Source organism: Herpailurus yagouaroundi, unplaced genomic scaffold (assembly GCF_014898765.1).
Source record: "Herpailurus yagouaroundi ecotype Mexico unplaced genomic scaffold, PumYag 355, whole genome shotgun sequence".
In the NCBI taxonomy this organism is placed as follows: Eukaryota; Metazoa; Chordata; class Mammalia; order Carnivora; family Felidae; genus Herpailurus; species Herpailurus yagouaroundi.
The window spans coordinates 2,162,292-2,189,532 of NW_024412572.1; the positions used below are offsets into that span (position 1 = coordinate 2,162,292).

Below are 27,241 nucleotides of genomic sequence, written 5' to 3' on the forward strand. Positions count from 1 at the left end.
AACTGGAAAGGGCTTTTGGGACCATCTGGGACCCTCACTCTCCCTTCCCCCTGCCATTTCACTTTTCAGATCAGAATGCAGGAGCCCAGAGAGGTATAGTGCCTTTTCCAAAGTCACATAGTTTAAAGGCAAAAATGGGGGGCGCCTGGGTGGCGCAGTCGGTTAAGCGTCCGACTTCAGCCAGGTCACAATCTCGCGGTCCGTGAGTTCGAGCCCCGCGTCGGGCTCTGGGCTGATGGCTCGGAGCCTGGAGCCTGTTTCCGATTCTGTGTCTCCCTCTCTCTCTGCCCCTCCCCCGTTCATGATCTGTCTCTCTCTGTCCCAAAAATAAATAAAAACGTTGAAAAAAAAATTAAAAAAAAAATTTAAAGGCAAAAATGGAAGTCACAGAATACCTATAATATGGTCCCGTTTATGAAAAAAAGTATCAATGTAAAGAAATGCATATAATTTTATAAAAGCACACAAAAGATACAGATGGATATACCGATTACAACAGCCCTCCTTGACCTGAGGGGTGGGTAGGGAATGGGACAAAGGGAAGCTTTTGCTGTTCTGTATATTTCTGTCTTGTTGGAAAGTCGCATTGTGGCAAAAATGTATTTGGGCATTATTTCTGCACTTTCAAAGATAACACTTAAAATGGAGCCGTGACAGAAGTGCAGATTTCTGTGTTTCTCACAACAGACTTGCTCTGGCCCATTCCAGATCTAGAACGACGCCTTCCCTGAGCATGGGCTGCCCCCCACCCACTGCCCTGGTACACTGACAGGCACTTCTGGGGACACCATGTCCACGTGCTCCGGCTCAGCCCAGACCCGTCCTTGTGATTCTTCTCACAGAGCCCTTGAGATGAGAACTATTTGCTGTGCTGCTTTGAGCCCGTGGTTGGATTTCAGACACCAGCTAGCAAACAGAAAAGGCAGGGAGGTGCCTCTCCTAACCTTTGAGATCAAACAGGCAGGGTGCTGTGTACTCCATTTGTTTAAGAACCTGGCTCCGGGGAGAATAGGGGTTCTAAGGCTGTCTGGGTCCTGTGGGAATGTGGGGTCAGTGTAGAGAGCTTTCCACAGAGCTGGGGAGATAAGCCAGGACCCAGATTGCCGATGAGCCCATGAACCCTGCGTTTGAAGCTCCTAGGTTTCAAAACCAGGTACAGGGGGGCTCCAGTTCCCCATGAGTCTGCGGCTGGTTTGTCATGGGAAATAAATGGCAAACGTCCTAAGTAGACATCCCTGCAGGAAAAGAATTCTGATTTTGTGTTTCTCTCGGCTGCTGTTTCGTTCTGTGCCCTCAGAAAACTGGCTTCTCTTTATGGAGGGTCGGTTTCTTCATCTCGAAAATGAAGGAAAAACCAGCCTTTCTCTTCCCAGGAGGGTGTTCCCAGCAGGTGTCAAGGGGAGTGATGGGACCGGGTTTGGAATCCTGGCTGACAGCAGCTCTCACTTTAAGAGGCCACAGGAGACCTTCTGCCCTAAGAGGAAGCCGCAGGGCCCAGCTGTACCCTGAGTTTGGAGTACCCCGCTTCCCTCTTACTTGTCTGGTACACCCCTTGGTGTTCCTCAAGACCCAGCTGAGATGTGACCTTCTCCAGGAAGCCTTCCTGAGTCTCCTCAGGGTGAGTGCCTCTGCCTGCCACCCTGAGGCTCCCTCAGCACTTACTTCTTATCTCTGCCACTAGAGTCCTCATCTTATGTAGCATGACTGCCTTCTTCCGCCACTCTCCATCAGTGCTCAGGCTGGGCCTGTGTCTGCACATCCCAGGCCGGCTTCCCCCGGGTGCCTCCGATGAGGGTCCGCTGTGGCCGACCTCCTACCATCAGGCGCGGGGCCTGGCTTGTGTGGTTGGGGCTCCCGTGCCTCCTTGGGCTGTCTCTGGGCCCTCTCTCTGACCCTTCCCTTTCTGTGTGCTCACTGCTTACGCTTCACTCTTTATCCTCTTGCTGGATTAAGTTCGGAGCAGAGATATTGGAGGAAAAACACAGCCCCTACCAGCGAGCCTTTCCCTCTTCCCAGGGCTGGTGTCCACTTGGGCCATGCCCACCTTCCTCCTTCCCGACACCCAGTGCTGCCTACATCCCTCCCTATTCGCTCAGGGCCCACTGTCCCTAGAGCTCCTCAGGCTCCAGGTCTGTGCCCAGGTGCCCTGCCTGGCCCCTGTGCTGCCTCTCGGTGACCACATTCCTGCAACCCCGTGACCACAACAGGGGACATTACACATTCCTGGCCTGGCAGCCAATGGTGTAAAAAAGAACAGAATGTCCCAGGGCCCCGCCCAATCTCCAGCCTCACCTGGGCCCCTCCCTGGCCTGGACGAGGTAAGGGGTGGCAGTGAGGAGTCAGGAGGGAGAAGGATGGACCAGGAGGGAGAGGCAGAGGGGCGCTTTGTGCCCCAGTGCCCAGGGGGGCCAGGAGGTGTCCCCACTTTACTGAGTAGATACCCCTTCTTCTTCTATAAGACCTGGGGGTGAGGCTGACCTGTGGGTGCCTTTGGCAGGAGTGCCCAGAGAGGGGACCCAGCTCCTGGAAGCCCACTTGGGGCTTCATCCCCTCAGTCTCCTGGCTCTACCCCCTTCACCCACCCTCCTCTCTGGGCCTCTCCTCCAGCCCTCCCTCCCAGGCCTTCATCCTGTCTTCTTCCATCCATCTCCCTTTTTCTGCCTTCCCTGTTCTGGTCTCCCCTGCCTTAGTCTCCCTCATCCTGGCTGGTTCTTTTTTCTTTGTTTTGCCCTCCTGGCTTTGTGTTCAGGATCTCTCTCCTTGTCTGAGATCTCTGGCCCTCCCCCTGCCCTTTTGTCTCAGATCTCCTTGCCTGTCAGCCCCCAGGGCCGTTACTCTTCTAGGTGGGGGGGGGGGGGGAGCACCCACCTCCTCCAGTCCCACACTTCCGGGGCACCTGCCCTCAGGAGCCCTCCTCCCTTTGGAGAACTCTCAGCTCAGACTCCTCCTTTGCCCCTCCCCCTGCCCTGCTCACCTTTAATTGAGATGCTAATGAGGCTTCTGTCGCTTCCATCCCAGCCTGGCGGGCGGGCTCCCTGGCTGGGCCGCTGCACCTGTCAGGTGAGGGGGAGGAGAGGCTCGGCTGCCAGATTCAACTGGAAAGGAACCAGTCCCAGTCCAGCCACAACCTGGGAGCTGGGAGCAGGAGGCCGTCCAGACCTCCTGGAGCCCTGCAGTCCCTGGGACGGACACAGCCCAGGGCCAGGGCCAGAGGTGGAGGAGAGAGCCCACTCAGAGAGGGAGCAAGGCAGGGAGGAAGAGGAAGAAGAGAGGCAGGACCAGAGAGCCTGGCACACAGACAGGAGACAGGCAAGGAAGACGAGAGCTGAGAAAGAGACCCAAAGAGAAGCAGAAAGCAGAGAGAGAGAGAGAGAGAGAGAGAAGAGCTGGGACACAGAGGTCCTGGAGGAAGGAGACTAAAGATAGACTGACTAAGCAGGGCAGACTGACAGCTGAGGAGACCGAAAGGGAGGTGCTGGGACAGAACTCTGAAGGGTGCTTCTCAGGCAAGCCCAGCTACAGGTCTCCTGGCCCGGACTCCAGCAGGTCAGCCGGCTCCTGGGACGGTGGAGGGAGGGAGGGAGGGGTAGAAAAGAGTGGGCTCAGGGCGGGATGCGGGCCTGGCCAGGAGCAGCCTTGCTCTGGGTCAAGGAGTGAGGCACCAGAGCCTAGAAGTCAGCCCTGACCCTGGCCCTCCTTGACCCCCCAAGGCTCATGAAAGGAGAGCAGCATGAGGAGCAGGGGCTGGGCCCCGGCCCTGCGGCACCCCCGCAGCCCAAAGAGGAGGAGGAGGCCCTGATCGAGTTCCACCGCTCCTACCGAGACCTCTTCCAGTTCTTCTGCAACAACACCACCATCCACGGTGCCATCCGCCTGGTGTGCTCCCAGCACAACCGCATGAAGACGGCCTTCTGGGCTGTGCTCTGGCTCTGTGCCTTCGGCATGATGTACTGGCAGTTCGGCCAGCTGTTCGGGGAGTACTTCAGCTACCCCGTCAGCCTCAACATCAACCTCAACTCGGACAAGCTCGTCTTCCCCGCCGTCACCATCTGCACCCTCAATCCCTACAGGTCAGTCGACCCCTCTGTCACTTCCCCGGCGCCTGGAAGTGGGGGACAGAGGGCGCGGAGGCAGACCCGCAGACCCGGGAGTAGGAGGGGATACTCTTGTCCCTAGGTAGACCTCCCTTTGGGCAAGATAGGGAGCCCCCGACTCGATGGGCTCTGCCCATCAGAGCGGCTCTGCCAACGGGGCCCTCCAAGTGCCCACAGCTTATCCAGAGTGTGGTTGTCGACTTCCCTTCCTCCTCCCACAAGTGGGAGGGCGAACAGATGAAGTGAGATGCGGATAGCTCCAAAGAGCAGGGTAGAGATCATTCCCATCCCTTCCCTGGAGCAAGAGGAGGGCGAAGAACAAGGCCTCCTCCACCTCGAGAGAAGAATCTAATGGACAGGTGAAGCCGTTGGCAGGTGCTGTGGGGGTGGGTGGTGAAAGCTGGCGGGGCTGGGCCCTGGTATGTTGGTCTCCGTGTAGAAGGGGAGTTTGTTTTGGGGAAATCAAGGTGGGGGCTGGTGGCAAAGGGTTGGAGAGACTTGAGGCTGGGGGTAGAGTCAGAGGGAAACCAGGACAGGACAGAAAGCAGCCCTCCCCTTCCCCCCCCAACCCCCCCCCCCCCCCCCCCCAAGACCCAGTTGACCCCTGCTGGGCTGTGTACTTCACCTGCCCAGGTGCCTGACTTTTAAGTGCTCGGGTGTGTCCTGAAGGTTTGGGTTTCATCGTTGCTCTTTGCCAGTTTTTCTTCTAGAAGCCAGAGGGGATGGTAACCATGGAGAAGAAAGGAGGGTACAGCTAGGTGTTTATCCACACCTCTTATTTGTATTTACTCAGTCATGCAACACGTGGGGGATACCTGGAGCATATGCCCAACACTGCTAGGCACCTGGCAAATGGGTTCATTAATAATTCATTCAGGGGCGCCTGGGTGGCGCAGTCGGTTGAGCGTCCGACTTCAGCCAGGTCACGATCTCGCGGTCCGTGAGTTCGAGCCCCGCGTCAGGCTCTGGGCTGACGGCTCAGAGCCTGGAGCCTGTTTCCGATTCTGTGTCTCCCTCTCTCTCTGCCCCTCCCCCGTTCATGCTCTGTCTCTCTCTGTCCCAAAAATAAATAAACGTTGGAAAAAAAAATTAAAAAAAAATAATTCATTCAGTCTTCACTGAAGGCCAGGCACTTTGCTAGGTTCTGGGGACAGAAAGATAAAATACGGTGGAAGAGATAGGCGACACAGATAACAGCAGGACAGTGTGGCTTCGAGAGTCAGTCTCTGCCCTTAGGGAGTGTAAGATTTGTGAGTGCCTACAGGTGTGATTGCGTGAGTGTGCGTGTGTGTGTGTGTGTGTGTGTGAGCAAACATTGGGTATAGGTATGATTATGGAGGATGGAGATTGGTCACATATTAGGGATGAAGGCCCCCCATGTGTTCCATGGTGTCCAAAGGTGTATCACGGAGTAAAAAGGGTTGGGACGTCCCGTGCTGCAGGGAAAGCCCTGCCGGCCGTTTTCATGGATAAGCCTCCATATGCTGTCCAGGTGAAGGGCGCGTTTCCTAAGAAGCTGCTTCATGCACCAGCCACTGCTAAGTACTCTGTGGCACCCCTAATTCTCCCAGAAACCCCACAAGGCGGGGACTATTGTAATCCCTGTTTTGCATTGGAGGAAACTGAGGCAAAGGCAGACAAGTCACAAGGTCACAGAGACAGTGACGGAGCTGTGGTTCACCCTCGGATCACAAATCCCTCCTTTTCTTGATATCCAAGGTGTGGGACACGGAATCAGCGAAGTGTGTAATCAGATGTGTACATCTCATTTCCCAGCTCTCCTTTGCCGGCTCAGCCTCATTTCTCTTCCTTGGTGCCCGTGAGCTTGGCTCCTCTCCTTTCCGACCCTCTGCTGCTTCGCTACCCTGATCTTTCCCCTACTTATTTCTCTTCACCCCCTTGGGCCATGGTGGAGGGCACTGAGTCAGCAGGGAGGGGAAGGCGGGCAGGCAGGAAGGACTAAAGGCTGGGTAGTAGGCTCTCAGTAAATGTTTGTGCTTGAAAGACATGGGTGGGAGATGGAGAGCAAAGGGCTACATGGGCTACATCTTTTGAGGCCTGCTGAGGGCAGGGTCATGGACAGTCTACGAAAAAGCCCCAGGGGATGAAACCAGAGCCACTGCTCCTGAGGCCTGCAGGCTGGGAGACAGGTGTCCACACAGAAAGAAATGCCTCCTGCCTGACTAGCGGCCACAGGGCTTAGAGGGGAGAGAGCCCCGGGGGAGGGAGGGGAGTCAGGGAAGGCACAGGGAACCGTGTCGAACACCTGCTACATGCTCACCCTTTGCTGGGTCCTTTATAAGGACTATCTCATTTCATCTTGACAAGTCCATGGCGGTGGACATAGTTATTATTTCCATTTGGAAGTGGAGGCAAAATAATTTGAGCAAGGTCACAAAGCAAATAATAAAGAAATAGCAACAATAATAGTGAACACTTCTTTAAAATTTTTTTTTTAATGTTTATTTTTGAGAGAGGGAGAGAGACAGGGCACAAGCAGGGAGGGGCAGGGAGAGAGGGGAACACAGAATCTGAAGCAGGCTCCAGGCTCTGAGCTGTCAGCACAGAGCCCGACGGGGGGCTTGATCTCACGAACCTCGAGATCGTGACCTGAGCCGAAGTCAGATGCTTAATTGACTGAGCCACCCAGGAGCCCCAAGAACACTTCTATAGTACCTAATGTGCACCAGATATGTTACATTTTATATGAAATTATTTAATTCTCACAACAGACTTCTGAAGTAGGTACGAGTATTATTCCCATTTTATAGAAGAGGAGACTGAGGCCCAGAGAGGTTAAATAACCTGTCCAAGTTCACACAGGTAGCAGGTGGTGAAACTGGGATTCAAAAGTCACCCACCCACCCCTCCAAGCAGCCAGTGCATTTCTGGTTAGCAGCTGAGTCACAAACCAAATGTGTTTGATATCAAAGCCCTTTATCACCTCTACACTTTAAGAAGGTGCCACAGGGTTGCCCGCTGCCAGGTGGGGGCTTATGGGTGAGACAGATGAGGGGTACTTGTCATGAATGGAGGAGAGAGGGATGCAGGGCTCTTGGCTCCTATTCAAGGAGAGAGGCAGGGGTGGGTGGACAGGTTAACACAGCCTGGTAGGTGGTGACCCGAGGGTGAATCACAGGTGCTGGCTTGCGGCAGGTGCAGGGGACAGGCCAGATGAGTGATTCCTACCGAAGCAGCAGGGAGTAGGTGGAAATTTGTGGACAGGATAGATGAACTGGTGAGATAACAGGAATGAGGCAAAGTCAGACCAGGGATGCCCAGAGCTGGTGGGCACGGCCGGACGTCCACGGCCCGCAGAGGTGGAGGGGTTCTGGGTTGCTTGGGAACTTCTGAGAGAGGCTGCAGGGGCCACAGTAAGCAATAAAGCGCGAAGAATCCACTGTGAAGGGTCAGCCACTGCAGTTGCTTTCTTTGTGGCCAAAAAGGGCTTTGTTCATCCAGGAGAGAGGGCCAGTCTTAACCACATGCACAGAAAACAGAGCCCAAGAACATATTTTTCATCTAGTCCTGGGAGGGACTGAGGCTGGGCCTAAGGAAGAACTCAAGATCCTGAAACATCACAGGAGGTGATGGAATCCCTTCCCAAGATGGCAGAGCAGAGGCATGGCACAGGAGTGGGGAGAGGAGAGGGCCAATTCCCTAAAGAGGGAAGCTGTGGGCCTTTTTTTTTTTTAATTTGAGAGAGAGAGAGAGTGCGTGGATGGGGCAGAGGGGAGAGGCAGAGAGAGAGAGAGAGAGAGAGAGAGAGAGAGAATCTTAAGCAGGTTCCACGCTCAGCATGGAGTCCGACATGGGTCTCTCTCCCAGGACTCTGGGATCATGACCTGAGCCAAAACCAAGGGTCAGACATTCAACCTACTGAGCCACCCAGGCACCCCGAGCCTAACTCTGCAAAGTGGGGCTAGCAGTTCGCTCTGTGATGGCAGGCCTGGCAGGGACAGAAAGCCAGGACTCTCAGAACTGCCCCCCTTGGCCCCCAGTGCTGGGCTCCTTCTCCTGTCGGGACCCTCCCTACCTCTGTAGCAGCCGTTGTTAGAAAGTTCTTCCTCAGGGCACCTGGGTGGCTCAGTCGGTTAAGTGTCTGACTCAAATTTGGCTCGGGTCATGGTCTCACGGTTCACGGGTTCGAGCCCCACATTGGGCTGCACGCTGATGGCGCAGATCCTGCTTGGGATTCTCTCTCTTCTCCTCCCCACCTCGCTCTGTCTGTCTCTCTCTCAAAGTAAATAAATAAATAAAAACTTTAAAAAAGAGAGAGACTCTGCCCCTCCCCTGTTCATGCTCTGTCTCTCTCTGTCCCAAAAATAAATAAACGTTGAAAAAAAAATTTAAAAAAAAAATGAAAAAGAGAGAGAGAAAGTTCTTCCTTAGGTAAAGCTGCAGTTGACCTCGTTATAACTTCTAGCTTCTGCTCCTGGTTCTGTGTCTTTGACACAACCCTAAAGATAGCTCCTTCCTCACCCACCGGCCACCAGCCCATGGCAGCAGCATCTTCAAGGTAGCTTGCAAAATTCACCACCGAATTCAGATCCTCCTAACAAGCTTGTTAGATAAGGAAGGAGATACCCGCCCCCTCCCCCCTCCCAGCCAGATGCGAAAACTGAGGCTCTGAGAACCTGCAGGCTTTGCAAAGGTCACCCAGCTGTTATGTGGAGGGGTCCGAATTGGAATCTGGTCTTAAGTTCTACTTTTTTAAGACCACAAAGTCACGTGGCAGCTAGGTGGCAGTCCTCCTGTGTCTCCTCCGCCTGCTCTTCTCCAATAACAGCGCTGATACGAAGACAATAGCAGTAGTTGTACAGTGTCTACTCGGCCAGGTATTTTTCTCAGTACTTTTCCTGTATCAAATCATTTCACCTCCACAATAACCCTTTGCCACAAGGACTCTTTAAAAGAAATAGATTTATTTAAGTAATCTCTACACCCAGCATGGGGCTCGAACTCGCAACCCCAAGATCAAGAATCACACACTCCTCCGGCTGAGTCAGCCCGGCGCCCTGGCAAGGACTATTAATAGTCCCATTTTACAGATGATGAAGCAGAGGAACAGAGGCTAAGTAACTTCTCCAAGGCAAGCCATCAATTTTTTAAAAATGTTTATTTTATTTTTGAGTGAGAGTGTGTGTGTGCAAGTGGGGGAGGGGCAGAGAGAGAGGGAGACAGAAAATCCCAAGCAGGCTCTGAGTGGTCAGTGCAGAACCCGATGCGGGGCTCAAACTTACCAACGGTGGGATCATGACCTGAGCCAAAGTCAGATGCTTAACCTACTGAGCCATCTAGGCGCCCCTCCAAGGTAAACCATCCAAACGGTGGGCAAGGCTTAGATAATACACCTGGAGAGCTGATTAAAACTTTGTCCCTGCAACTTTTCTTTGGATGAAATGGTTTCTAGAGCTCTTACCACCCTGGCTGTTCATCTTTGGAACAAGCATTAGTTTGTGAACATCTGTTGGTCTAAAATGTTGCAGCCATGGGGCGCCTGGGTGGCTCAGTAGGTTAAGCGTCTGACTTCAGCTCAGGTCACGATCTCATGGTCCGGGAGTTCGAGCCCCGCGTCGGGCTCTGGGCTGATGGCTCAGAGCCTGGAGCCTGCTTCCGATTCTGTGTCTCCCTCTCTGTCTACCCCTCCCCTGTTCATGTTCTGTCTCTCTCTGTCTCAAAAACAAATAAACGTTAAAAATAAAAAATAAAATAAAATGTTGCAGCCAGGACGGAACTGAACATGTAATCTGAGACTCAGAAGTGACCCTAGAGAGGCTGACTCTGTCTTCAGGAGGGCTCTGGGCTGAGGGGCTTCTTGAGGGCACCCAGAGCTCACAGAGGCCCCAGGGAGGAAGTTGGAGGTGCTGAGATGTGGAGGAGAATGGGGCTGAGGGAGGAGCCAAAGAAAGGGAGGTCAAGGTTGTCCCTGGAGGAAGGAGGGTGCCGGGTAGGTCCCCAGATGCACCCTGGCAGGGGAGGAAGCTGGTGAGTTTCCAGTGCCCAGTTCTGCCAAGTGCTTCTGGAGGGCTGGCTGAGAACGCTCCACTAGGGTCCTCTGGGGGCACGGGGCGGGGGGTGAGCGGGGTGATGAGAGCCTGGGCAAATCCAAGGCTGCTCTGTGAGAAGGGCTCTTTTGTGAGAGGGGGCCACCAAGGGGAAAGGGGGAGGGAAGAGATACACATAGGAAGATAGCAGGGGTATCAGTCCTTAAATCTCTCAGTATCCCTGCTCCTGCTAGTCTGTCCTGGGCAGAGAAGAGGGGATGCGGGCGGGGCGGGGCGGGGGGGGGGGGGGGGGGTGACGGCCCGCTGCAGGGAAAGGAGATTTTGCTGCCCATTCTCAAGTGCCTCTGAGCCCGGAGGCAGAAGTAGCAGAAAAAGCAGGGACCATGAAGTCGGACAGGCCTGGGTTCAAATCTTGACTCCGGTACTTCCTAGCTGAGTGGCCCTCGAGAAGTTGCCCAGTTGATGGTCCTCAGTTTCCTCAACTGTAAAGTGGAGTAGTAATGCCTGCCTGATTGAATTGGCAGGGCTCCAATGTCGGGCTGTCAGCCAGCGCAGATGAGAGTGCGGGTAGTGACTGGGACTCGTGCAGGAAGTCAAGGTTAGGGCTAGACTGTCTTGCTGCAGCTCCAAGTGTGTATTCTTTATCCCCTCTCCAGCCCTGGTCTCCTCTTGCCAGGGCCCTCCTGCTTGCAGGATAAGATCTGATGGCATTAGTGAGGTTTACTCAGTGGTCAGTTTTCTTAGTTCTAGGTGTCAGGTGAAAGGGAGGGAGAGATTTCTTTTCTGAAGGGGTGATATGGGAATATCTCTTCCTTAAGGGCTCCCCACCAAAAGGAAAGTAGACCTTGGGAGGGAGGGTGTTTTGTATGGAGCCCAGCCTCTTCTGGAGGTGGGGGTTGCGGTCTCATCAGAGGCCTCTCTGGAAGAGGCAGGAAGGAGCTGAATCTGAGGGAGACCACTGAGGGGAGACCTGGCTTAGGGACAGCTTGGGGCTCTGTGGGGAGGAGCCTTGTGGCTACAGAAGGTGACAGCTCTGAGTCTCTGATGAGGATGAGGCAGGTGTACAAGGCAGAAGGGGGGCACAGGGCGACTTGAGACAGCTTAGAGGGGTGTGCCAAGGGAGGCTCAGCCAGAGATGTGGTGGCTCAGGTGGGAATGACTCCAGCCATGGTGGGAGACCTGGATTCTTCCTGTGTGACCAAGTTGAGTTTCTTGGGCTTTGGGCCCCCATCCATGTCTTCCTGAGATTCAATGGCCTCTTCATTTTGTGCCACTGAATACTTTCTCATTTAACCCTGTAAGAGCTTCATGTGGTATGCAGATCTAGTGTTATGCCCATTTTACAGATGGGGAAACTGAGGCCTGGATTCAGGAAGGTTGAGTTCCTCACCAACATTCCCCAGCTAGAAGTGTGTGGCTGGAATGCCAGGCCCCACATCCAGTCACTTCTGGCTCTGGTGCTCTTTCTGGGGCAGCTTGTCCATCTGCTAAAATAGCCAGAGCTAGCAGGGACAGAGCAAAGGACAGTGTGATGGATATAGTGCTTTCTGACCTGGTTCCTGGCTGCGTGATCTGAAACAAGTCACCTTCAGGGTTTTCAGGTTTTTCACCTGTAAAAAGTATTAGCTAACAGTGGCAGATAGTTTTCTGAATTACACTGAAGATTAAGTGAGTGTTCATTCGAATACCACAGGGCCAACCTCATAGTAAGTGCTCAATAAATCCGAGCTATCACTGCCATTCTTTTCATTACCAACCACAAGCAAGTCTCTTGGAATGTCAAACACACACCTTGGTTGGACCTGGGCTACATTTTCTGAGGGCATGAGGGGTATCTGGAGCCGATGCCTAACGGCCTAGCCAGCTAGACTTTATGAAGGAAAGAGAAACAGCCAAGTGGAGTAGACAGTAGGGTATGGCCTAGAGACTGTATAATGTAGCTGCACTTTAGGGTCCCTGGGGTTCTTGTAAAACAACCTTGTTTGGGCCCCACCAACATTCCCAGTAAACACCAATCTCTGGCAGGGCCCCCCTAAACACAGGTATGTGACTTTTTCTTTAGTTGAGGTATAATTTACTTATGATGAAATGCACAAATCTTTTTTTAAAATGTTTATTTTTGAGAGAGAGAGAGACAGAGAGAGAGAGAGAGAGCAAGCGGGGGAGAGGCAGAGAGCGAGGGAGACAGAATCTGAGGCAGGCTCCAGGCTCTGAGCTATCAGCACAGAGCCTGATGCGGGGCTCAAACTCACAAACTGTGAGATCATGACCTGAGCTGAAGTCAGACACTTAACCGACTGAGCCAACCAGACCCCCCTAAAATGCACAAATCTTAAGCCCTCACACAAATCTGAAGCCCTCACTGAAGTTTGCTAATCAAGGTACTGAACATTTCCATCACACAATGGCCCTCTGAAGCCCATTCCTCTCTGTCTCCCACAGCCATTCTCTGACTCCTGTCACCATCAATTAGTTTGACTTGTTCTCAGACTTCACATCAAGGGAATCACACAATATGAATTTTTTTTTTTAATGTGTCTGGCTCAACATACCCATTTTACTGAACTTAATATTTCTCAAATTCTCTCATGCTTTTTGCCTGTATCAGCCCCCCCTTAAAAAAAAATTTTTTTTTAATGTTTATTATTTTTAAGAGAGAGAGAGAAAAACAGAGCACAAGAGGGGAAGGGGCAGAGAGAAAGGGAGACATAGAATCTGAAGCAGGCTTCTGGCTCTGAGCTGTCAGCACAGAGCCTGATGCAGGGCTTGACCTCACGAACTGTGAGATCATGACCTGAGCCAAAGTCAGACGCTGAACTGACTGAACCACCCAGGCTCATTTGGGTTGTTTCAAGCTTTGTGGCAATTATGAATAAAAGTGCTTATGAACATTCACGTACAAGTCTTTATGTTTTCCTTGTGCTTGAGTCAATAGCGGGGAGTGGAATCGGGTAAAATATCCAGAAGTGAAATTGCTGGGTCATAAGGTAGATGTATGTTTAACTTTATGAGAAGCTGCCAGATGACCCGCCAAATCGACTGTGCTGTCTGACTCTCCCACCAGCTGCAACCCCAGCTGCTCTCCATTCTCACCAGTTGACACTGTCCAAGTCTTTTACTTGTTTGGCCCTTCTCACGGATGTTAAATGGTGGCCTCATTACCTGTTTTTAGAAGTTTGCCTTTTTTAATTGCATTTTTTTGTTGTTGAAGTAGAGTTGATGTGTAATATTCTATTAGTTTCAGGTATGCACCACAGTGAATTGATCATTATGGTTTTTTTTTTTAAATTTTTTTTTTTTTAATTTTTTTTCAATGTTTATTTATTTTTGGGACAGAGAGAGACAGAGCATGAACGGGGGAGGAGCAGAGAGAGAGGGAGACACAGAATCGGAAACAGGCTCCAGGCTCTGAGCCATCAGCCCAGAGCCTGACGTGGGGCTCGAACTCACGGACCGCGAGATCGTGACCTGGCTGAAGTCGGACGCTTAACCGACTGCGCCACCCAGGCGCCCCTTTTAAATTTTTTTTAACGTTTATTTATTTTTGAGACAGAGAGAGACAGAGCATGAATGGGGGAGGGGCAGAGAGAGAGAGAGACACACACAGAATCCGAAGCAGGCTCCAGGCTCTGAGCTGTCAGCCCAGAGCCCGATGCGGGGCTCGAACTCACAGACCGCGAGATCGTGACCTGAGCTGGTCGGACGCTTAACCGACTGAGCCACCCAGGCGCCCCGATCATTATGGTTTTAATTTGCATTTTTCTGAAGGCTAATTATGTTGAGCACATTTCCTGTGTTTAGTGACTGTCTATCTTTTGGTGCATTAAAAAAAAATTTTTTTTTTGCATTTATTTATTTTTGAGAGACAGCGTGAGCAAGGGAGAGGCAGAAAGAGAGGGAGACACAGCATCTGAAGCAGGCTCCAGGCTCTGAGCAAGAGCCCAACACAGGGCTCGAACCCACGAACCGTGAGATCATGACCTGAGCTGAAGTCTGAAGCTTAACCGACTGAGCCACCCAGGTGCTCCCTTATTTTAGAGAGAGAGCAGGGGCAGAGGGAGAACAATAGAGAATCCTACGCAGACTCCATGCTCCAAGCAGAGGGGAGGGCTGGGGGGACGGCCCACATGGGCCTGACTCAGGGCTTGATCCCATGACCCTGGGATCATGACCTGAGCCGAAACTAATATGCAGCCGCTCAACCCTGACTGAGCCACCCAGGAGCCCCTAAACAACCTGTCTTTTTATTGCCAATTTGTAAAAAGTCTTTATATTTCACAATAAGTTCTTCCTTAGATACTTATTGCAAAAAATACTGTCTACCTCAAGGTCATGATGATATCTTTGATGTTTTCCTCTAGAATCTTTCTGGTTCTGAATTTTATGTTTAGGTCTGTGATTCAAACTGACTTAATTTTTGTGTAGAAACTGAGGTGGAGGTTGAGTTTCTTTTTTTTGTTTTTGTTTTTTTTCCTTTCTCAATAGAGCATACTCTGTTTAAAAAAATGATTTTCCCCATTGAATTGAATTGGTGTTTTGGTCAAAACTCAGTTGACTGTATACGTGTGAGTATATATCTGGACTTTATTCTGTTCCATTGATCTACTGTCTGTCCTTACATAAGCACTACACTGTTTTGATGACTGTGGCTTTATAGTGAGTTTGAAGTCAGGTAGAACTAAGTACTTCAATTTTGCTCTTTTCCAAAATTGTTTTGAGGGGCACCTGGCTGGCTCAGTCAGAAGAACATGTGACTCTTGATCTCAGGGTCATCAGTTCAAGCCCCGTGTTGGGTGTAGAGATTACTTAAAAATAAACTTACAAACAAAATTGCTTTGACCACTCTACATTCTTTACATTTCCACATACGTCTTAAATCAGCCCATCAGTTTCTTCAAAATGTGTGCTGAAATGTTGATAGGGATTGTGTTGAATCAAACGACCAATTTGGAATACATCTTAACTATACAGAATTCCAGACCCAGGAACTCATGTAACTCTCTATTTTGGTTTTTGAGTTCTCTCAGCATGATTTTCGGTGTAAAACTCTTGCCTCTTTCATTAAATTCATTCCTGGTATTTGATGTTGTTTATGCTATTTAATATGGTGGTTTTTGTGATGTAATTTTCCATTTTTTTGTTGTTATTATGTAGAAATACAATTAATTTTTGTACAATGGTTTTGTACACTACAACCTTGTTGAATGTATTAGTTCTAGGTGTATTTGTTTTGTTTTGGTAGATTCTATCCCTACGGCGCTGCTACTATGGACTTTCATGACGGAGCGGGTAACAATGCCTGTGCCGAGAAGGAATGTGATGATTTATACTGGACAGCGTTTAACTTATGGTGTTTGGGCCCCACCCATCTCATTAAAACTGAGTCTTTGATGGGGAGGGGCCGTGTGCAGCATCTGTAGTTTTAAAGTTCCTGGGGAAATTCTAGAAGTGCAGTTAAGTATCTCTAATTTAGAAGGTGCCAGGCGGCAGACAGAGCCAAAGGCCACCCTTGCCGGAGGAGGCCAGGGTGGGTTGACCTGCTCCCTGGGTCTGAGGGAGCTTGTGGGCGAAGGCCGCGGCCACACCCTCTCCCGTCTTGGAAAAGGGCAGACGAGTTCCGGGTTCCCTTCGCGGCCAGGACGAGTGGGAGGAGAGGGCCTCACCGACAGGAGCCTCCGCCTCTCCCTTCTGATAAACAGGCCGTAATAAATGCCGTCACCGCCGGGGCTCATAGTCGCCTCCACTAACCCCGTGGAAAACCAGTCTACACCCTCACGTCCCCATCCCTCCGAGAGAGCCTTGGAGACACCAGAGTTATTCCCTGCAGGCTTTTCCAGGATGGACCGACCTCACCAGTTTCTGGCGAGGAAACCGAGGCCCTGAAGGGCCAGGGACTAGCGCGAAGCCGCCCCCCAAATCCGACCCTCTTCCCATCGCCCCTTCCAGGTACACGCAAATTAAAGAGGAGCTGGAGGAGCTGGACCGCATCACAGAGCAGACGCTCTACGACCTGTACAAATACAACTCCTCCAGCACCCTGGGGACCCACCCCCGCGGTCGTCGCGACTTGCGGGAGCCCTGGCCGCACCTCCTGCAGCGCCTGTGGTCCCCGGCCCCGCCCCCCGGGGCCCGCGGAGTCCGCAGCGCCGCCTCCAGCGTGCGGGACAATAACCCCCAAGTGAACAGGAAGGACTGGAAGGTCGGCTTCCAGTTGGTAAGCCCCGCCCCCGGGGCCCCGCCCCCGGCCTTCGGGTCCCGCCCCCGGCCTTCGGGTCCCGCCCCTCCTGGTTGCCCGGACCCTCCGGTTCTGCCCACTCCCCGACAGCACTCCCTTTCCGGACCCCGCCTTTGTTGCCTAGCGACGGGAGGAAGAACCTCGTCTGCCTGCTGGCAAAATACATAACTAAATAACATCTCTCGGAACGCCAGCTGGTGGGGGTCTCCTCGCTGGGACCTCTGTGGGAGGGTTTAAACGTCTGGAAGTCAAATCTGTGGCGGAAAAAGCACCTTTCTGAATCGTCAGCCCCCCACTGGTCGGGACTCCCTTGGGACCCTCCTGTATGGCAGGGAACTGGGGCTCTGCCTGCCTGAGATAGAGAATAAGGAATCAGTAAAATGAGAGACTTAAAAAAATTGTTTTAATAAAAAATAAAAGGGAGAGTAAGTGGAAGCGGGAGAGGAGCAGAGGGAAGAAGAGAGGCCCCCTTTGGGGAGAGTGGACCGCACAACCAGGAGACCTGAGTTCCAGTCCTAGCTCAGTCGCTAGGGCAAGCCTCTGGATTCCTCCGTCTTCCCATCAGTAAAGTGGGGAGATGAATCCTTGCTCCACCGTCTTGCAGAGGCTGTATAAATGACCCACACTTGGGACCACAGCTCCTGGTCTCCTTGGCCGACTGCTCCCTTAAGCCTAGGCTCTCCTGGTCCACTCTCTTACGGGCTTCAACTTCTGCCTTCTGTTCTTCTGCACTCTTGGCTCCCCACCCCAGTCCTCAGGACCTCAGACCACTCATTCTTTGACGTTAGCCTGCCCTGCCGCCTGTCCCCTGCTGCTGATCCTCTGATGCTCTCTGTGTTTAGTGCAACCGGAACAAATCGGACTGCTTTTACCAGACGTACTCGTCAGGGGTGGATGCAGTGAGGGAGTGGTACCGTTTCCACTACATCAACATTCTTTCTCGACTGCGGGACACTTCTCCATCCTCAGAGGAGGACATGCTGGACAACTTCATCTTTGCCTGTCGCTTCAACCAGGCCTCCTGCAATCAGGCGTGAGTCCCTCCTGCTTGGCTCTGTGCTCTCCACGGAGTCTTCTTTCTGAAGTCAGCCTGAGGCTCAGATGGGCAGCACCCAGGAAAGGCCTTTGGGCTAAATATATGCCTGCAGGGAGGAGGGGACCTCCTCAGGTCTAAACTTCTGCCCCATGGATTATCCTGCAGGGCTGGGTCTGAGTGAGGCAGCCTAATATGCTGCCCTGGGAAGGCTGTAGTTGAGGTCTGGCTTTGAGAATCCAATGGCTGGAAGCATGGTTCTCCATCTTTCGAAGGCCCCTCTGTGACGAGCACCAAACTCACAGGTGCCCGGAAGGTCATCTTCTCAGATGAGGTGGACAGCAGTGGTTTGGAGGAAATAGCATGGGTTGAATGAAGGAGGGGACCTGAGTCACTGCTCTGGCTCTGTAACTTTCCGGCCAGGTGACTCTGGGCATTTCACATCACTCTTCAGAGACTGTTTCTGTGTAAAATGCGGGGAAAATGAGACTCATTCATTGTGTATTCAGACAAATACTTTTTACTGTCTGGGCTGTGTGCCAGTCATTGTTTCAGGCATTTGGGACACATCAAACAGGGCAATGTATATAATCCGTGCCCTTCTGGCACTTTTGCTCAAGTGATGAAGATGTTGATAACACCCGTCTCCACGTTCATGAGATACGCGGGAGGGCATTTTGCAAACTGCAGTGAAAAATGGGTCTCTGTTGCTCGTGAACGGAACAGGTGAATGTGACTTGCCCTAGGCCACCAGGCCAGCCCTAGCTAGCTAAGGATCCTTCCCACTCAACTGCACTGCCTGCCAGGCATTCCCTCTGCTATAGATCCAGTCACAATGTCCTTGCAAAGAGGTCATGGCAGCTGGGCAGTTCTCTGAGGCTGTAGCCTCTGGCCCCTCCTACCCCACCCTTCCCCTCCTACTTCTCCTTGGTTTTCACCTTTTTCGGGCAGGGTGCTGAGGCAGCCTCTCCACTCTCTAGGGGCCCTTCCCGCTCCCATCGCTGCAGAATGGCAGCAGGGCCAGGTGTCACCTGCTTCTGCCCCACCCTCACCTGGTGCACACACTCTGCTCAGCATAGGATTTTGTTGTTGTCTCCAATCTTCTTGTTTGTTTGAAGACAGGAGCTGCCTGCCGGGAAATGAGACAGTAGCAGGGCCTGGGCCCCAGTCATCTCACCCTGCCACTGGGTGTCTCTAATTGTCACCTTCCCCCCAGTCCTCTTGCTCTGCCAGCCCCATGCTCCTACCTCCCCATCAACGGAAAGTCCGTAGTTCATCTCAGTCTTGACGGTTAGGTCACTTCCTTAGCTCAGAGCCTCATCATTTCTCACCTGGGTTATTATAATCCCTTCACCTCCCATTATCTTTCTGCCGCCAAAGCCTCTCATTATTCTGCAACTCTTCCAGTTGGTCCTGCTCAAAATCCTCCACTGTCTCCTGTGGCCTCCAGAACCGAGGTGAAGCTCCTTATCGTGGCTTTCTCATCCCTCTCCTCCCCATGTCATCCTTTCTCCTTCTCTCTGTAATCTTTTCTCCAGTGACAGCTTGATTGAGATACAGTTCCCACACCACAAAAGTCATCCTTTACATGTATACCATTCAGTGATTTTTTTTACATATTCACAGAATTATGCAAGCCCTATCTAATTTTAGGACATTTTCCTCACCCCCAAAAGAAACCCTACACCTCCTAGCGGTCACTCCCGATTCCCTCCCCTCCTCCCAGCCCTGGAAACCAGGAATCTAGTGTCCATCTACGCGGATTGCCTATCGCGGGCGCTTCGTAGAAATGGAATCCTACACTATGCGGCCTTTGTTCCCGACTTCTTTCACTTAGCATCATGTTTTCAACGCTCATCCATGTTGCAACATGTGCCAGAACTTCATTCTTTTTATGGTTGGATAATATTCCATTGTGTGGATATCCCACCTTTGATTTATCTGTTCGTCAGTTGATAGACATTTGGGTTGTTTCCACTTCTTGGCTATTACGAGTAATGTTGTTGAGAATATTCCCGTACCAGTTTTTGTAGGGATGTATGTTTTTATTTCTCTTATGTATATACCCAGGAGTGGAATTCCTAGGTCATGTGGTAATTCTATATTTTGAGCAACTCTCAGACGGTTTTCCAAGTGGCCGTGCTATTTACATTCCCCGGGCGGTATATGAGGGTTCTAAATTCTCCCCACCCTCCGCTTGTTACTTTTTTTTTTTTTTAATGTTTATTCATTTTTGAAAGACAGAGACAGAGCACAAGCAGGGGTGGGGCGGAGAGAAAGGGGGACACAGAATCTGAAGCAGGCTCCAGGCTCTGAGCTGTCAGCACCAGAGCCCGACGCGGGGCTTGAACTCACGAACTGCAAGATCGTGACCTGAGCTGAAGTTGGATGCTCAGCCAACTGAGCCACCCAGGCGCCCCTACTGTCTTTTTCACTTTAGCCACCTTAACGGATGCTTGTAACCTTAAGAGCAAATGTATACAGCTCTTACTAAGTGCTAGGCACCTTCCAAGTGTAATTTCAACCTCACAGCACCCCTGTGAGGCAAGTCCTGTTCTTATCCCCATTTTACAGATGGGGAAACTACAGCATGGAGAGATTAAGTAACGTGGTTGGTCCCACAGCTAATACTTGTTAAAGCTAGGGTTCAAATATGGATAGTTTAGTTCTGGAGTCTGTGCTCTTAACCCTCACGTTATATTGCTTCTCATATATTCTCCTATGGATATATAAGTGGTCATGTCTCATTTGCCCTCTTGTTTTCCTAAGTTCTGTTTTTAAGATCCATCCATGTTGTTCCATCTAATCGGTTGATTCCACCTGCTGCATACCGTCCATGGTGTGTGTCCATCACATCGTACCTGGCTGTCCCCTCTCCCCCTGAGCTGGGCTTACAGGCCCTTCAGGACTGGCCTCTGTTCACTTCCATAGCCTCTTCTTTCCTCCCTCCCTGAATCCTGCCTTAGCTCTGGAAATGCTGGCTTCCTAGCACTTCCTAGAATGTGCACCAGTATTTCATATCTCTAGGCCTTTGTTCTTCAAGGCCAGTGGAATATTCCAGATCATCCAGTTCCAGCCTCCTCGTTTTACAGATGAGAGTAAGCTTAGAAAAAATGACTTGCTCAAGGCCATCCCACCAGAACCCTCTCCCTCTCATATCTGTCCTGGGATCTGACCTTCCTCCGCTCAGCTCTGTGTTCACCACTGCTCTCACTGTCTCCCCTAACTCTGTTCCCTTCCATTTCTCCACTTTATTCATTCGACCACTGTTTATTAATGATCTTCTGTAGGGCCTGTAGGTCAAGAACTATTCAGTTAACCCAGAGATGATACAGAGACGAAGGAGATGTGACCCTTGTCCTCAAGGAGATCACAGTCCAAATGGGGAACTAAGATTTAGATTCACGAGAAGCTAGGGACACTGCCAAAGTCTTTGTAATGCAACAGAGTGACACAAGAGAGGTCACAAGGCCAGTGAGGTCAGGTGGCCTGGTGGGGAGGAGACTGCATTAGAAGGTAGATGTGTGTTTGAGTCTCAAGTTTGTCATCACGGTGTGACCTTGGACAGCTACTTGACCTCTCTGAGCCCTAGCTTCCTCTTCTGTGACGTGGGGATGATGGTTGTTGGTTGTTGGTTGGAGTGGCTGAGGGAACATGGGGAAAGCTTCTAGCACATAGTAGGTGATCAGGAAACAAAGGTCACTGAAAGTCCCGCTCTCTCTGACCCACCCACCCCCCAACTTTCTTTTTTGACTCTACTTTTTCTCTCTCCCGGATAGGAATTACTCCCACTTTCACCACCCGATATATGGGAACTGCTACACTTTCAATGGCAAGAACAACTCTAACCTCTGGATGTCTTCCATGCCTGGGATCAAAAATGGTGAGCAAGTCCTCATTTCCGCAATCCCTGTGCCTCAGCACTTCTCACGGCCCTGCCCACCCACAGTTACCCACCTTGTGCTCATGTCCTAGACATGCTGTGTGCCTCTGGGCCTCCCCACAACGTGCCCGTCTGCATCCTGGAAGGAGTCCTCTCTGTTCTTTGTCCCCCATGGGTACCACAAAGTCCTTTCCAGGTGTTATAGGAATCTTGTCCCAGTTCTTCATGCCCACCCCTGAATCCAGCCCGGGGGCTGCCAAATCCCTATGTAGGTCTTCTTGGCCTTGCCCTCTGTGGAGCATTAGAAACTAGGCGCGTGGAAGGGGCTTTCCATCCCCCAACACTCCTCCAGGACCTCCCCCACTCCACTCCCTCTGCACCCCTAGGTCTGTCCCTGACGCTGCGCACAGAGCAGAATGACTTCATCCCGCTGCTGTCCACAGTGACCGGGGCCAGGGTGATGGTGCATGGGCAGGATGAGCCTGCCTTCATGGACGATGGCGGCTTTAACTTGAGGCCTGGTGTGGAGACCTCCATCAGTATGAGGAAGGCAAGAGAGGGCCGGGAAGATGGCAGGGGAGGTGACTCACCAGCCAGAAGACTATAGAGGGAGATCGTGTGCGGTGGGCCTGAGGCAGGTGGCCGTCTTCAGAAGCAGAGTTAGGGGCGAGGGGCTGGCAGAAGTAGGGATCTGAGGAGGAACCTTGGGTGAGTGTGCTGAGAAGGGTTCAGGATGTGCTTAGGGTTCCGGGGGTGCTCTGGAGCCAGTGTCCTTGAAAGTAGCACCCAGATGGGCGTTGGGGGCTGCTGGGTGCGTTTTGAAACCGTGAGGCAGACAGGAGAGGCTGGTAGGTGCGAGATACAAATGGCCTGGACCTGAGGGAAGGTGGAGAATTCAGGAAGAGGTCTGGGCCATTTGCTTTGACTTCTGACCTCTGATTTCTTTGTGTGTGGGGGTTTGCAGGAAGCCCTGGACAGACTTGGGGGCGACTATGGTGACTGTACCAAGAATGGCAGTGAAGTCCCCGTGGAGAACCTTTATCTTACCAAGTATACACAGCAGGTGAGACCAGCCCATTTCTATGGCGACCATCTCCCAGGCCTGCCCTGTTGGTCAGTCCAAGTTGGAGGGGTGTGTGTGTGTGTGTGTGTGTGTGTGTGAGCGAACGGGACAGGTGGAGAGAGGGGTACAAGTATGGTGAAGAGCATTGTTTGTCCTCCCCTTTCCTGCCTCTTTTGGGCTGTGTGTGGGGAGAGCAGGCCTGAACCCCCTTTCCTGTCACTCCTGTGTCCCCCAGGTGTGTATCCACTCCTGCTTCCAGGACAGCATGATCAAGGAGTGTGGCTGTGCCTACATCTTCTATCCGTTGCCCAAGAACGCAGAGTTCTGTGACTACAGGAAGCATAATTCCTGGGGTGAGACCACAGGGAGCCCCTGGCCGGCCCCTCTGCCCCAGGACTCTCACAGACTTCCCTCTCAGACCCTCTGTGACCCTCATTCTCCCTCTGTCCTGCGCTCCAGCCCCTCTGTTTCCTGTCACTCCACCTCTCCCCTCTATCCCCTTCCTCCCTCGGGCTTCTCTCTCTGGGTTTTGGCTTCTGTGTGTTTATAGAGAAGGGCCCCCTTTAAAAATCACCTGCAGCAGAAGGAAGGAGGAGCACGTGAAGGAAACCTCGCTCGCTCCACACTCTGCCTGTAGCTTCCCTGTCTCACCCTTCCGGTGCCGGGCGAGGCACAGGACAGCTCACCAGGTGCAGGAAGAAAATACTAGAAGTTAGATGTATCTACCTCATTCCCTAACATCTTCCATTTTATATATGTTTTATAATGTACTTAATGGATCAATTCTATAGTAGCAAGTTTGTAATTTATAAATCAAATACATATGTTGGAGTTACTTAAGACCTTTTTACCTACAGGTGGGCACAATCAAAAAAAGTTTGGAGAGCACTGAGATCTCCTTTTTTTTTAATGTTAATTTATTTTTGAGACAGAGAGAGACACAGCATGAGCAGGGAAAGGGCAGAGAGAGAGGGAGACACAGAATGTGAAGGAGGCTCCAGGCTCTGAGCTGTCAGCACAGAGCCCTACGCGGGGCTCGAACTCACGAACTGTGAGATCATGACCTGAGCTGAAGACGGATGCTTAACTGACTGAGCCACCCAGGCGCCCCTGAGATCTCCTTTTTAATCCTGGATTAGGAGTAGACAGATCCCTGTTCCTTTCCACTATAGCGGAGTTATGCCCCATGGAGGCTCTGTGGTAGGAAGCTGAGAGAAAGGAAATCCCAAACAAGAAACTGGAAAGTAGAGGGTTAGAAATCCTGGTGCACAGGCTCTCAACTGACGCCTGTGACCTGAGGGTCCTCCTGTCTGGTTCCCTTGGCCCCAGCTCTCCCTCTGCTGGTGGCCACTGTTGGAGGAGATGAACCTCCACACCTCTGAGGGGATGGGACAGACCCCAGGGGTTATAGTGTCTGCCTCTCTTGGTTCTGTCCCTGTGGATCTTCCTGCCTCCTCCCTTCCCTGGGTCTGCTCCACACAGCTCTCTCCCCTGCCCTGCATTTGGTTCCCATCTCTCCCACCTTATGTCAGAGCACATCAGAGCTGGAGGGACACTCAGGGGCCCAGGGGGAAGTCGTGATGTCATGTCCGAGAACGAGGAGGATGTGCAGAGCAGGGACTCCCTGCCCCCTGCTCCCCGCTGCCCCCAAACAATGATTTCTAAGTGCTTGTGAGTTTGAGGATCTGTGAGAGGAAAAATAACAATGCTGATGGCTGAGAAGCCGTGGGGATGGGGAGAGGAACAGTCTCCCAAGGACTGTTTACTCCCCAGAGGAAGGGACCCAGCTGCTCCCCATGCTTCACCGTTCCAGACCCCCAGCCCTCATAGATGGAGGGATTTGGGTCAGAAATGGAGAAGGACTTCTGGACCAGGCAACTAAAAGTAGCAAGAATGACACAATAGAACATACTTACTTAGAACTTGGCGAATAGGGGAGAAGGGAGATCCATAGACTCATTCTCCCCACCCCCCCTTTTTTTTAGGTAGCAACTCAATTGAGATAATTTCTATCCCAAGTAATTCACCCATTTGATTTTAGTATAGTTTTAGTCTTCAGTATAATCACGGAGCTGTACAGTAGTGGCCGGTCAACTTTAGAACATTTCCATCACTCCACAAAGAAACTTCTTACCCATCAGCACTCTCTGAGCTTCCCATCCTCTGCACCCACAGCCCCCCACCTCACCCCCAGAAACTACTAATCTACTTTCTGTCTCTACAGATTTGCCTGTCCTGAGCATTTCATATAAATAGAATCATCTGTGGTCCTTTGTGACTGGCTTCTTGTATTTAGCACAGCATTTTCTTCTTCTTTTCTTTTTTCTTTTTTTTAGCACACCATTTTCAAAGTTCATCCAGCTTGTAGCATCTGTCAGTACTTTGTTTTTATGGCTGAATAATGTTCCATTGTACAGATTCGTCACGTGTGTTTGTCCATTCATCAGTGGATGGACATTTGGGTTGTTTCTATTTCCTGTTTCCATTTTGTGTGTGAACATATGTTTTCAGTTCTCTTGGGTATATACCTAGGAGTGGAGTTTCTGGGTCATATCATAACTCTGTGCTCAACATTTTGAGGAACTGCCAGACTCTTCCAAAGTGGCCACACCATTTTATGTTCCCAGGAGCAATAGAGGAGCATTCTAGTTTCTCCACATCCTCACCAATACTTACTTATTTATTTTTAATAGCCATCCTGGTGGATGTGAAGTGCATCTCATTGTGGTTTAATCTCATGATTCTTCCATAACAATTGTTCCCAGTTTTCCTTTTGACTTTTATTTTAGAGAGAGAAAGAGAGAGAGAGAGAGAGAAAGAGCGTGAGGGAGAGAGTATGAGTAGGGGAGAGGGGCAGAGGGAGAGAGAGAGGGAGAATCCTAAACAGGGTTCAGTCCCATGACCCCGAGCCATCAATCAGTGAGCTAGATGTTCAGGTGACTGAGCCACCCAGGCACCCCTCTTTTTGAATTTTAGAATTTTGTCCATATCCTACTCATCTTTACATAGATGAGTCCTGGGTTGTTTTTTGTTTTTTGGTTTTTTTCCTTACGTAGCTTCATTTTTTCAACATTTTTGGTGTTGCCACTCAGGAGACATCACTGTAATGCTACTTGTGATGTGGGAACCCACATATCTTGGGAGACCTCTTGGGTTCGGGGTGCAGAAGGTTGAGGTGCCCTAGGGAAATGGGCATCTCTCTGCACCCACAGGTTACTGTTACTATAAGCTCCAGGATGCCTTTTCCTCAGACCGCCTGGGGTGTTTCACCAAGTGCCGGAAGCCGTGCAGGTGAGTGTCCCCTTCCCCTGGGGCACAGGTTGGGCAGCTAGCCACTTGGCTGGGTGGGAGAACCCCACCCCCATCACTGAGCTCCTTTCTCCATCCCCAGTGTGACCAGCTACCAGCTCTCTGCTGGTTACTCACGATGGCCCTCAGTGACATCCCAGGTAATGTGGGGAAGGGGAGGGATACGAGGGAGAGGGGATGTGTGTGTGTGTGTGTGTGTGTGTGTGTGTGTAATACTGTGGTCTTTTCTGGGTGTATGTGTGTGTATGGATGTGTTTGATCCCACCCCCCACCCTGTAAGCCTGAAGAGTATGGGGTGACCCCATTGACACCCCATTCTTTTCTAGGACTGGATCTTCCAGATGCTATCCCGACAGAACAATTATACTATCAACAACAAAAGGTCAGTTCTACCCTGATCCAGCTGAGGGGGACGAATCCTTGGGAGGGAAAACTGATCTGGGAAGAGAGGAGGGTGTTTGTAAGGGTTTGAGAAGTGAACCCATTGCCATTTCTCCCTCCCTTCTCCCTGACTCCAAAGAAATGGGGTCGCCAAACTCAACATCTTCTTCAAGGAACTGAACTACAAAACCAATTCTGAGTCTCCCTCTGTCACGGTATGTCCTTGCAGTTCTCTTGGAGGTATTGGTGGGTGTCTGTCAGAGAAAACAAGGGGGTGCCTCTGTGGGGCCGGAAGGTCTGGGCCTTGAGGGCAGGGGACCAAGGAAAGGTGGGGGCGAAGGTGAGGTTGCAGAGGTTGGAAGAAGGGGAGCTTGGCTGGGGAATGAAGTCTTTGGGTGTGGTGGTGGAGGGGGGGAAGGATGCGCCAGATGGGTATGACTAGGACAGAAGGGGTCCAGGGGACCACCAGGAGGCTGAAAGGGGTGAGGGAGGACCTCAGGGAGGGAGGGATGGGGCTCTTCTTCTAGAGCCCACCCAGGGCCCTCTGCCCCAGTGATCAATGTGCCTTTCTCCCTCACAGATGGCCACTCTCCTGTCCAAACTGGGCAGCCAGTGGAGCCTGTGGTTCGGCTCCTCGGTGCTGTCTGTGGTGGAGATGGCTGAACTCATCTTTGACCTCCTGGTCATCACGTTCCTCATGCTGCTCCGGAGGTTCCGAAGCCGATACTGGTCTCCAGGCCGAGGGGGCAGGGGTGCCCAGGAAGTGGCCTCCACTCCAGCTTCCTCCCTCCCGTCCCATTTCTGCCCCCACTCCACATCCCCACCAGACCCTGCTACCTCCCCGGCCTTGATGGCCCCTCCGCCTGCCTATGCCACTCTGGGTCCCTGCCCATCTCCATCCAACTTGGTGGAGGCCAGCTCCTCTGCCTATACTCTGGGGGAGCATTGAGAGGGAAGGAAAGTGCCCTCCCCTCCCAAGGCAGGCGCTTCCCCTGGTGGGAGGGGAGCAGGCTTGGCAGGATTAAAGAATGTCTTGGGACTTCCTCTCAGAGCTGCCTAACTGCCTTTGGTGTGGGGGAGGGAAGCAGGGTGGATAAGGGGCTACAGAAATTGCCCAGGAGGGGCGCCTGGGTGGCTCAGTCGGTTGAGCGGCCGACTTCGGCTCAGGTCACGATCTCGCGGTCCGTGAGTTCGAGCCCCGCGTCGGGCTCTGTGCTGACAGCTCAGAGCCTGGA

General features: G+C 51.8%; 1 protein-coding gene across 3 annotated transcripts; it reads left to right on the forward strand.

The window, feature by feature from the left end:
- Nucleotides 1–525: 525 nt before the first annotated feature.
- On the forward strand, nucleotides 526–27,055 carry SCNN1A (sodium channel epithelial 1 subunit alpha). Of its 3 annotated transcripts, none has more exons than XM_040462708.1 (13): nucleotides 526–1,618; nucleotides 3,711–4,070; nucleotides 16,049–16,316; nucleotides 17,180–17,370; nucleotides 21,150–21,253; nucleotides 21,640–21,803; nucleotides 22,218–22,316; nucleotides 22,552–22,669; nucleotides 25,529–25,607; nucleotides 25,708–25,765; nucleotides 25,952–26,007; nucleotides 26,146–26,221; nucleotides 26,587–27,055. In XM_040462708.1, exons 2-13 carry the CDS (start codon nucleotides 3,715–3,717, stop codon nucleotides 26,953–26,955), a joined length of 1,938 nt encoding a protein of 645 aa, XP_040318642.1. In that variant the 5' UTR covers nucleotides 526–1,618; nucleotides 3,711–3,714; the 3' UTR covers nucleotides 26,956–27,055. The 3 variants fall into 3 exon arrangements, with proteins under 3 accessions (XP_040318642.1, XP_040318643.1, XP_040318641.1); XM_040462709.1 differs by lacking the exon at nucleotides 526–1,618 and adding an exon at nucleotides 3,019–3,060; XM_040462707.1 differs by lacking the exon at nucleotides 526–1,618 and adding an exon at nucleotides 3,072–3,546.
- Nucleotides 27,056–27,241: the final 186 nt, after the last annotated feature.

What these genes read in the sequence shown, in the direction of transcription:
- SCNN1A (XM_040462708.1), top strand. Translation starts at nt 3,715, where the DNA reads ATGAAAGGAGAGCAGCATGAGGAGCAGGGGCTGGGCCCCGGCCCTGCG. An exon ending in GGAAGGTCGGCTTCCAGTTG is followed by an intron (nt 16,317 to 17,179) that starts GTAAGCCCCGCC and finishes CTCTGTGTTTAG; the next exon opens with TGCAACCGGAACAAATCGGA. An exon ending in CCTCCATCAGTATGAGGAAG is followed by an intron (nt 21,804 to 22,217) that starts GCAAGAGAGGGC and finishes GGGGGTTTGCAG; the next exon opens with GAAGCCCTGGACAGACTTGG.